Below are 11,432 nucleotides of genomic sequence, written 5' to 3' on the forward strand. Positions count from 1 at the left end.
AATGTGGGGTGGCTGGAAGTCCAGGGAGCAGGAGGCTTGGGGACTATATAAAGAAGAGGCCCTCAACCACCGAAAGTCCAGATTCTGGACAATTGGAAAGATGGACCAAAGGAGGGAAACAGGAAGTAGGGCCCATCTAGATTTTTATTTTATTTATTTATTTGATGGAGTTTTGCTCTTGTCACCCAGGCTGGAGTGCAGTGGCACAATCTTGGCTCCACCTCCCAGGTTCAAGCAATTCTCCTGCCTCAGCCTCCTGAGTAGCTGGGATTACAGGCACCCACCACCACGCCCAGCTAATTTTTGTATTTTTAGTAGAGACGGGGTTTCACCATGCTGGCCAGGCTGATCTCCAACGCCTGACCTCAGGTGATCTGCCCGCCTCAGCCTCCCAAAGTGCTGGGATTACAGGCGTGAGCCACCACGCCCAGCCCTGTCTTCATTTGTAAAATCATTTTTTACTTATTATAAACTATTTCAGACATAGAGAAATGAAGAACACAACAAAACTCATATACCCACTACTTGCCTTAAAAAATAAACACAAACAGAGCTGAAGACCCCTTTACAATCATTCCATTATGAGGCTGGTCTTTACAGTATACATAGCTGGAACCACACATCCAACACTTGCTAACTGGAGATGTGCCCTAACCAGGTACTGTTTTAGGTGTCCAAGAGTGGACAAGACAATGCTGGGCACATTTGGTGTTCACATGTAGTCCCAGCTACTCAGGAGGCTGAAGAGAGAGGATTGCTTGAGGCCAGGCTTGAGTTCATGACCGGCCTGGGCATCATAGCGAGACCCCATCTCCATAAAAAATAAAATTAGCCAGGCATGGTGGTGCTCATGCCTGTAGTTCCAGCTACTCAGGAGGCTGAGGTGGAAGGATCGCTTGAGCCCAGGAATTAGAGATTTCAGTGAGCTGTGACTACACCACTGCACTCCAGCCTTGGTGACAGAGTGAGACCCTGTCTCAAAAACAAAACAAAGAGTGGACAAAACGGACAAACATCCCCATGCAGACAGCAACAAAAATAAAACTGTATTATTAAAACTGATGATAAGTCCTATGGAGAAATAAGAGGACAGGCTGGGCGCAGTGGCTCACGCCTGTAATCCCAGCACTTTGGGAGGCCAAGGTGGGCAGATCACTTGAGGTCAGGAGTTTGAAACCAGCCTGAGCAACATGGCAAAACCCTATCTCTACTAAAAATACAAAAATTAGCCAGGTGTGGTGGCAGGCACCTGTAATCACAGGTACTTGGGAAGGTGAGGCAGGAGAATCACTTGAACCCGGGAGGCGGAGATTGCAGTGAGCTGAGATCATGCCATTGAACTCCAGCCTAGGGGACAGAGCAAGACTCTGTCTCAAAAAAAAAAAAAAAAAAGAGAGAGAGAGAAACAAGAGGACAGAAGAGAGCTGAAGATCAGCCTAGCCAGGATTAGAATATGATTGGCAGAGGTCACTGGGAAGGCCTCCTGGAGAAGGCTATGCTGGGAAGGCCTCCTGGAGAAGGCTATGCTGGGAACACCAGGTGCTCTATCATCAGGAAAGGTTTGACTTCATGTTGACCTCATGTTAGATAACTTCCTGGGTCCTGGCCCTGCTGGGGCTCCACCATACCACAAACTTCCCAAGACCAGGTCTGTTCCTCACTCTTCTTCTGTGGCCTCCCCGCCTGCCCAGTTTCCTGCTGAACCCAGTCGATAAAGGTCACAGCGCCCTCACGCCTGGCCACCCCCAAGGTGATACCACGGCCCAATGTATGGGCTGAGGCTGGGTCCGTGTGCCCCCCAGGACCTGCAGGTCCAGATGGACGAGGATGCCAGGCAGCACGAGGAGCTGCGGGAGCAGTACAACCTGCAGGAGCGGCGCCTGAGCCTGCTGCAGACGGAGCTAGAGGAGGTGCGCTCAGCCCTGGAGGGCAGCGAGCGTTCACGCAAGCTGCTGGAGCAGGAAGTGGTGGAGATCACCGAACGGCACAACGAGATCAACATCCAGGTAGGACAGGGCTCCTGGGTCAGTGCCACTCGCATCCACACTCCGGGGGTTAAGGGGTGCTGGGGTGAGGCCAGGATGGTGCCCAAACCACGTGAGCCCCCTCAAAACTCAGAGGCAGGCAGTGCACCCCACTCAGCAAATCCTCAAAACTCATCTGCAGAGCTTTTTGTAAAATTGTGACTTAAAAGTCCAGGATATAAAATATATCTCAGCCTGGGCCGGGCACTGTGGCTCATGCCTATAATCCCAGCACTTTGGGAGGCCCAGGCGGGCAGATCACCTGAGGTCAGGAGTTCGAGACCAGCTTGGCCAACATGATGAAACCCCGTCTCTACTAAAAATACAAAAATCAGCCAGGTGTGGTGGCACACACCTGTAATCCCAAGTACTCAGGAGGCTGAAGCAGGAGAATTGCTTGAACCTGGGAGGCGGAAGTTGCAGTGAGCCAAGATCATGCCACTGCACTCCAGCCTGGGTGACAGAGTGACCGTCTAAAAAAAAAAATAATAAATAATATATATATATATATATATATATATATATATATACACACACACACACACACACACATTCCAACCTGGCCAAAATGGTGAAACCCCATCTCTACTAAAAATACAATAATTAGCCAGGTGTGGTGATACATACCACAATCCCAGCTGCTACTTGGGAGGCTGAGGCACAAGAATCACTTGAACCCTGGAGGTTGAGGATGCAGTGAACCAAGATCATGCCACTGCATTCCAGCCTGGGTGACAGAGCGAGACTCTGACTCAAAAATAAAAATAAAATAAAATATATAATCCTGGCCAGGCACAGTGGCTCACATCTGTAATCCCAGCACTATGGGAGGCAGAGGTGGGAGGATTGCTTGAGGCCAAGAGTTCAAGACCAACCTAGGCAACATAGCCAGACTGTCTCTAAAAACATATGAAAAATTAGTTGGGTGTGGTGGTGCGCATCTGTAGTCCCAGGTACTTGGAAGGCTGAGGTGGAAGAATCGCTTGAGCCTAAGAGATTGAGGCTGCAGTGAGCTGTGATTGCACAACTGCATAATCCAGCCCGAGTAACAGAGCAAGATACTGCCTAAAAAAAAAAAAAAAAAAAAAGAATGCAGGAGAGGCACCCATACCCCATGCCATGCAGAGGGCCCAGGGCCATTTCCTGTTGGGGTCTGGCAAGCATGTCTGGCAGAGGTCGTGTTCTTTCCTGGACACAGGAAGGCCCACGCAGACCCCTGGCTCATAGTGATATCTCCATTCTTCCTCCAGAACCAGAGCCTCCTCGTGGTCAAACGCAAGCTGGAGTCAGATGTCCAGCGCATCTCCAACGAGCACGAGGAGCTCATCAGTGAGTTCCGCTCAGCCGAAGAGAGGGCCAAGAAGGCCATGATGGATGTAAGTGTGTGTGCCCCTTGCTGCTGGCAGGCGGGGCCTGGGCGCCTGCTGAGGACCAGGCTGCCTGGGCAGGAAGGCCACCTCCTCCCATCGTGGGCCACTGCGGACCCGAGCATGGTTCCCTGCCAGGGAGAATGTGGCCCTGCTCTGGAGGAGCCCAAGGCTTTTCTAAAAAGCCACACACGTGAAAGTAAGAAAGAATTACAAGCTCTAGGTGATTATGTGAAAGATTATAGCACAAGGCCCGGGGTCTTGCATCAAAGAAGCCATCAAAGTGGGTTCATCTGGGCAGCCTTTTTGGCAGTGGGATGCATTAAAACATCCTTGGGCCAGGCATGGTGGCTCACGCTTGTAATCCCAGCACTTTGGGAGGCCAAGGCAGCAGGATTGCTTGAGGCCAGAAGTTCAAGACCAGCCTGGGCAACATAGCAAGACCCTGTCTCTACTAAAAATGTTAAAAATTAGCTGGGCGTCATGGCATGTGCCTGTAGTCCCAGCTACTCAGAAGGCTGAAACGGGAGGATCACCTGAACCCAGGAGTTTGAGGTTGCAGTGAGTCATGATCCCACCACTGCACTGCAGCCTGGGCGACAGAATAACACCCTGTCTCAAAACATGAAATAATAACAATAACAATAAAATCAAACAGCCTTGAGGGAAGTGCTAGTAAAAGGAAGATGGATGAGCCCAGGGACACAGAGGAGGACATTGGCGGATGAGCCTGGGGACGCAGAGGAGGATGTTGGCAAGATGTGCTCCCAAGTGCTCTCAGCCCAGTATCCCTTCGGGTGTTCGCACCAGCCTCGAGTGGTGGGTTCTGTTTACTCCCCATTTGGAAGATGAAGGAATACAGATTTTCATCATCAGGCTCCTCTCACTTGACTGAAATCCCAGGAGTTCAGGAACATTGCTGGTCTTACTTATTGCTACCTCCCAAGAGCACAGGCCCATGTCTGGCCCACCTAGACCCTCATGAACATTTGTGGAATGAATGTAAGGAGAAAGGGACTGAGAGGGGATAAGCAACATGCTGAAGGTCACTCAGGGCCAGACACAGTCCTGGGTCTTCCAACTCCAGAGGATGTGCTTTTCCCACCCTCCATGCTGTGCCCCTCATGGAGATGGCAGTCAGTAGGGTTTGGCTTGAGTGTGCCCAGCTGGTGGGAGTCTGTGGGGATGGGAGGCATGAGTTTGTGGGGGCAAAGGGGAGCATAGGGCACCCCTTCCACCAAACTCCAGCAGCATGTCAGTGGGGCTCCCCTTGTCAACCAGTTGGTTTCCTAGAGACCAGGAGACAAGGCCTCACGTCTCTCAAAGGAGCTATGAGCCTGGGTAGCACCCAGCTCCAACTCCTGATCTTCTTTTCCCCACCCGCAGGCTGCCCGCATGGCAGAAGAACTCCGGCAAGAGCAGGACCACTGCATGCACCTGGAGAAGATCAAGAAGAACTACGAGGTCACCATCAAAGACCTGCAAGCCAAGATGGAGGAGGCCGAGCAGCTGGCTCTGAAAGGCGGCAAGCGAACCATCATGAAGCTGGAGGCCAGGGTAAGGGCAATGCAGGGCTCAGCCAAGGGAGGAATAGGGATCTGGCGGGATGGGGGGTATGTGTGTGAGATGCCCGTCTTTTGCCAAAAACATGTCCTGCATTTGATGAAGAATCGGGTTATGCAAGTGCTAGGAAAGAAGAGGAAATTAAAAGGACCAGGTGCAGTGGCTCACGCCCATAATCCTAATACTTTAGGAGGCCAAGGCGGGAGGATCGCTTGAGCCCAGGAGTTTGAGACCAGCTGGGGCAACATAGTGAGACCTCCATCTCTAAAAAAAAAAAAAAAATATGTTAAATTAGCTGGGTGTGGTGGCACATGCCTGTAGTCCCAGCTACTCAGGAGGCTGGGTTGGGAGGATTGCTTGAGCCCAGGAGATTGAGGCTACAGTGAGCTATGATAGCACTACTGCACTTCAGCCTGGGTGACAGAGCCAGACCCTGTCTCAGAAAAAAAGAGAAAAGAAGGAAAGAAAGAAAGAAGGAAGGGAGGGAAAGAAAGAGAAAAGGAAATTGAGGGAAGAGCTCTAATTTCTCTCAAGTTCTCCTCTCCTCTTTCCCTCTCTGTCACCTTCCTCCCCAGAATGTCCTTAGCCTCAAGCAGAGCAGTCCCCAATATTCTCCTTGCCTTTTCTTACTCACTGAAAGAAAACAAGCCTTAGTCTTTACCCCATGAAATGCCAGAGCTGGAAGGGCCCAGAAGATTCCATCATTTTGTCTGACTCCCTAACACCCCCATTTCCCAGAGGAGGGAATTTGAGGCTCAAGAGAAGGTGTCTGACAACCACAGCATGGCCTGTAAAAGGCAGAGCCCACCCGACTCTCCTGTCCAGGGTCCATCCCCTCCCCTCTGGGCAGGCGGTGGACACTGCAGCCACAACGCCCCTGTCTGAGGCCGCTGAGCTCTGAAGCTCAAAACCACGTGTTCCAGGAGGCTGAGGCAAGAGGATCGCTTGAGCGCAGGAGGTCAAGGCTGCAGTAAGCCATGATCATGCCACTGCCCTCCAGCCTGGGCAACAGAGCGGGACCCTGTCAAAAAAACAAAAAACAAAACACACGCGTTCACTCAGCCGCATTCCTCTCTTCCTCCCACAGATCAAGGAACTAGAGACAGAGCTGGATGGGGAACAGAAACAGCACGCGGAGACAGTCAAGACGCTGCGTAAGAATGAGCGTCGCCTCAAAGAGCTGGTCTTCCAGACGGAGGAGGACCACAAGACCAACCAGCGCATGCAGGAGCTGGTGGAGAAGCTACAGAACAAGCTGAAGGTCTACAAGAGGCAGATCGAGGAGGCGGTGGGTGTCCATGCGCCTCCCCACTCCTCCTTCCCTGACGCTTGTTTCTCAGTGCGGGTTGCCAGCCTTGCTGGGAATTAACCACAGGGAAAGAAGCAAGCATTGGCCCTAAGATGACTCTGCGAGGCTCATGTCCATGGCGTCTCCTCCTTGGAATCCAGTGGGAGGGAGGACCAGACACTACACACCAGAGATAAGAACTTGTAAAGAGGTCAGGCACAGTGGCTCATGCCTGTAATCCCAGCACTTTGGGAGGTCGAGGTGGGTGGATCACCTGAGGTCAGGAGTTCGAGAACAGCCTGGCCAACATGGTGAAACCCATCTCTACTGAAAATACAAAAATTAGCCAGGCATGGTGGCGGGCACCTTAATCCCAGCTACTTGGGAGGCTAAGGCAGGAGAATTGCTGGAACCCAGGAGGTGGAGTTTGCAGCAAGCCAAGATCAGACCACTGCACTCCAGCCTGGGCGACAGAGCGAGACTGTCTCTCAAAAAAAAAATTTTTTTTAATGCACACTTAACCAGAACCAGCCACGTTTATGCCCCGTTTCCCGCCATGCCTTTGTCGCAGGAGGACCAGGCCAACCAGACCTTGGCTCGATACAGGAAGACGGTGCACGAGCTGGATGACGCTGAGGAGCGGGCCGGCATGGCAGAGACCGCCCTAAACAAGCTGCGCACCAGACACCGCGTGGCCGGCAAGGGCATCACCTCCGTGGAGATCATCCAGGTGTCCAAGACAGGCACCTCGAAAACCCTTTCTGAGGAGTAAGGCCCTCCGTGTCCTAGGCCACAACCGGTAGGTGTGGACTCCGCTCTGGACGGTCTCGCTCAGAGCGCTCCTCCCGTGCACTGGCTTTGCTCCTAGTATTGGTACTATGTGACCCAGCCATACTCCCCCTGCTCCCCAGCTCCAGTCTTTGTCACACCCAGTCTCATGCAACAGGAACCCCAAAGCTCTTCACCTCCCTCTTCAGCTGCAAAACTCCTCTAGAGTGTCACAGCCCTCGGGTGGGGTGCTGTTCACCTGTATCACAGGCTCTGGCCATCTGCACAGAAGGGCGGTTCCCAAGTGTGATGCCACTTGACACTAGCCTTGGAAACTAGGTGCTTAGTACACAGTCACAGGGACGTCCACAAGCTTATGGCAATGTGTGTTATCTTTCGTGTCCCCCACAATATCATTCTTCACTGGAGATTTCATCAATCCTGGTTGAATTCAGATCTCTAACACTAAGAAAATGATAATTATCATCACAGCTACCATTTCTTGAACACTGAGTGCTGGTGGGATTTTAAGGAAACAATTTAGTCTTTATTCCCCTTAATTCAGTACTAATCAAGGACGAAAAATGTTGGAGATAAATATATAAAAGTTAAAATAGGCTAGGCACAGTGGCTCGTGCCTGTAAATCCTAGTACTTTCGGAGGCCAAGGTGGGAAGATGGTTTAAGCCCGGGAGTTCAAGACCAGCCTGGGCAACACAATGAAACCCTGTCTCTACAAAAATAAAAAAAAGTTACCAGGCCTGGTGGTGCACACCTGTAGTCCCAGTTACTTAGGAGGCTGAGATAGGAGGATCCCTTGAGCCCAGGAGTCTGAGGTTACAATGATCTATGATCATACCACTGCATTCCAGCCTGGGCAACACAGTGAGGCCCCATCTCAAAGAAAAAAAAGTCAAAATACTAGTTTTATTTATTTATTTATTTGAGAGGGAGTCTTGCTCTGTCACCAGGCTGGAGTGCAGTGGTGGGATTTCAGCTCACTGCAACCTCCGCCTCCCAGGTTCAAGCAATTCTCCTGAGTAGCTAGGACGACTACAGGTGCGCACCACCATGCCCAGCTAATTTTTGTATGTTTAGTAGAGACAGGGTTTCACCATGTTGGCCAGGATGGTCTCAATCTCTTGACCTTGTGATCCGCCTGCCTCGGCCTCCCAAAGTGCTGGGATTACAGGCATGAGCCACCATGCCTGGCCCAAATACCAGTTTTAATATGCCATAATTCCAGATTGAGGATGTGGCTTTAATGTGTGTCCACCGTAGACATCCTCGTACTTTGCCTCAAAATTAAAGACACCTGAAACCCCAACTCTACTAAAAATACAAAATTAGCCAGGTGTGGTGGCATACGCCTGTAATCCCAGCTGCTCGGGAGGCTGAGGCACTAGAATTGCTTGAATCCAGGAGGCACAGGTTGCAGTGAGCCGAAATCGCGCCACTGCACTCCAGCCTGGGTGACAGAGCAAGACTCTGTCTCAAAAAAACAAAAAACAAAAAAAAAAAACCTGCAGGACTGAACAAATGCAGGCTTGATCCCTGGGGAGCAGCCACTATTCCCAGGAGAGGAATGATCAGAACCCATCATCCAGGGGAGTAGATCTAAAAGGAGAGATTAGATGGGGCTCAGCTCTGCCTTCCCGGTTCCTTATTCCAAAAACAAGATCAATCACTCCTTTTCCCATGGACAGAAGCAAAAGGAAAGTGAAGAGTAAGGCACAGAATGTGATTCTGGAGGAGTGGATCCCAAAACATGGTCCCGGGACTAGCAGCATCAGTGTCACCTAGGACGTTCTTAGAAATGCCTATTCTTAGGCCTGGCTCCAGACCTACTGCATCAGCAGCTCCGGGGGTGGGCCCAGCATCTGTGATTTAGCAAGCCCTCCAGATGACTCAGATGTGTGACTGAGTTTGAGAACCACCCAGATACATGGAGCCAGGGTGTGGAGGTTTCTCCTTTAACAAGAGCCAAGTGCTAAGAAAGAAAAGGCAACTGAAAGGGCTGGGCACAGTGTCTCGCACCTCTAATCCCAACACTTTGGGAGGCCAAGGTGGGAGGATCACTTGAGGCCAGAAGTTCGAGACCAGCCTGGGCAACATAGCAAGACCCTATCCCTACAAAAAAATGTAAAAAATGAGTGTGGTGGTGGCTAAGTGCATGGAAAATGCTTTTCACTCTCTTTTCTACCCTACAAGGTAGGTATAAATATCCCCCATTTGTCAGGTGAGGAAAATGAGCTTGGAGAAGTTTGGTGACTTGCTCATGGTCACACACACCCTGTGCTATGAAAAGGCAAGTTATCTTTTATTTGAAGTTACTGTGGAGATTGATATGGTTGCCCTCTGTGTGGGATTAATCAGGGCAGCAAAAAATCAAAGACTGGTTCACTTTGGGAGATGGGATGGGGCTGAACCCCAAGCACCAACCTCCATGGCTTCTGGGAATTATATCTGGCCTCACTGAATCAACATCTTGTTGAATCAGTCCCTAGTGAGGAGGGTAAGGTTCCCTGCTCAGTTACGATTCGCTATCTTTCAGTAATGGCGGTCAGTTTGGGTTTTGGCCAAAAGCGATAACCCCATTGAACTTTGACGTGAAGCTGAGCTTTATCTGACCGTTTGCTTAGGGAGGAGATAAAATATGGGGCACAGAATCTTTTTCTGAATTCTTTAATCCTGAAATAATGGTTAGGTCAGGAAGATAAGGAAATCAGAAGCTTGTCTCTGCATTAATGTGTAACCATCTCCTTCCAGGGCAAAAACCTGAAAGGGATCCCTCCCAGTGAGCTCTGACCTAGGTGGGAACTACTCATGAGGCTTCCTGCACACCCAGACTCAGAAGGCAGTTCAGCTCCTTCCACTAGGAGTCTTAGGCTCCAGGATTAGACATCCTTTAAAGCAGGTCCCCTGCCCTGGTTTGGCTGGACCTGGTACAATTGCTCTGTCACAGCAAGGATCTACTTCCATGCCATCAGGCTGCCATCCTGCCACCGGCACCCAGAGGTGATGAGGCTGTGCCTCTGGGGTCTACTCTCCATGTCCTGATCCATCCATTTTGTTTTTATTTAATAAGCCAGGCATGATGGCAGGTCCTCGTAATCCCAGCTACTCAGGAGGTTGAGGCAGGAGAATTGCTTGAACCTGCGAGGCTGGGCAACAAGAGCGAGACTCTGTCTCCAGAAAAATAAAAAAATTTAAAAAACTGAAAAGAAAAAATTAAAAACATAAAAATAAAATGTTTTAACAGAAATTTAAGAGAATAAATAAAACCGATCCTTCACCAGGCAGAGGAGAGAAGAGAATTCCAGATAGAAGGCCCAACACACACAAAAGTGCAAAGGTGGGATGTGCGCAAGGGCACAGGCTGGCTGGAGTAGATGGGCTCAGGATGAGGCCAGAGAGCTGCAGCACAGTGGGGGATGAAGCTAGCAGGGTAGGGTAGGCAGGGGTGAGGCTGTGAATGGCTCTACTGGGTGCAAGTATTCCATAAACTCCATAAGGAAACCTTACTAATTTTAAAAATCCATTTGTGGGATGTGACGTGAAGTAGCTTTTCTTTCTTTGAAAGATGGTCACATCACAATAGCAAAACCCCTTGTGACACATCACAGGCAGGCTCTCAGGGAGAGCTCTGTATCCCAGCACACTGCACTCTGAGCCCACTCAATGACTTGTATGGGCACATTATGCCCAAAGGTGTCTCTAAACCCTCAAAACCTCATGCAGAACAAGCTAGGTATAACTCAACAGTATCCATTACTAGGAAGGAAGCCTTTGCAGAAGCTTCCTAGGCATCCCAGGGAGCTGTCTTTCCAGCAAGACAGGAGCAAAGATGTCAGAGCTCCCAGCTCTGACCCACATGGACTTGCTCACCTTGCTCACTATCTCTCTCTCTCTGTCCAGGGTAATACAGATCTCAGCTACAGTCCATTGAGAGGGAGAAAATATGAAAACGGAAAACTGGGTCTGTCCTGAGAATGTTTACTATGCAAAAGAAAGTGCAAGCCAGGAAGAGACAGGTGGTGAAGAATAAAGAGTGCTACGGTGGAAAATGAGCTTGGGAATGTAAAACCTGCCATTAGAGGAATGAAAATGAGTGGGGCTTCTCTGGGACGGCAGTAAGCATTTGGATGACGGTAATGATGGATCTGTTTCAGTTGAGTTCCTACATGTTCATGTCAAGGACGGAATATGTAATGTCTGTGACCCGGCTGTTCTCTACAAAGAATTCCTCATGTTGACAATGTTAATGTCCCAATATAGCTTAAATAAAAGAAACATTTTAAAAAAATAGACCAACTGGAGCTTCTTTGCTTTCTTAGAGAGTCTTGCTCTGTGGCTCGGGCTGGAGTGCAGTGGCACAATCATGGCTCACTGCAGCCTTGAACTCCTGGGTACAGGCAATCTT

General features: G+C 50.1%; 1 protein-coding gene across 1 annotated transcript in view; it reads left to right on the forward strand.

Annotated features, from left to right (window-relative positions):
* The window catches only part of LOC116809554 (myosin-16), a 71,873-nt gene extending 60,752 nt beyond the window's left edge, over window positions 1–11,121 (forward strand). The window contains exons 38-43 of the mRNA XM_032753399.2: window positions 1,803–2,006; window positions 3,275–3,400; window positions 4,778–4,948; window positions 6,042–6,242; window positions 6,814–7,041; window positions 10,928–11,121. Of these exons, the coding sequence (XP_032609290.1) occupies window positions 1,803–2,006; window positions 3,275–3,400; window positions 4,778–4,948; window positions 6,042–6,242; window positions 6,814–7,014 (903 nt within the window). The 3' untranslated portion in view covers window positions 7,015–7,041; window positions 10,928–11,121. The remainder of the gene's footprint in view (window positions 1–1,802; window positions 2,007–3,274; window positions 3,401–4,777; window positions 4,949–6,041; window positions 6,243–6,813; window positions 7,042–10,927) is intronic.
* The last annotated feature ends 311 nt before the right edge of the window (window positions 11,122–11,432 follow it).

The sequence above is a fragment of the Hylobates moloch genome, unplaced genomic scaffold (genome assembly GCF_009828535.3).
Source record: "Hylobates moloch isolate HMO894 unplaced genomic scaffold, HMol_V3 SCAFFOLD_1, whole genome shotgun sequence".
Lineage (NCBI taxonomy): Eukaryota > Metazoa > Chordata > Mammalia > Primates > Hylobatidae > Hylobates > Hylobates moloch.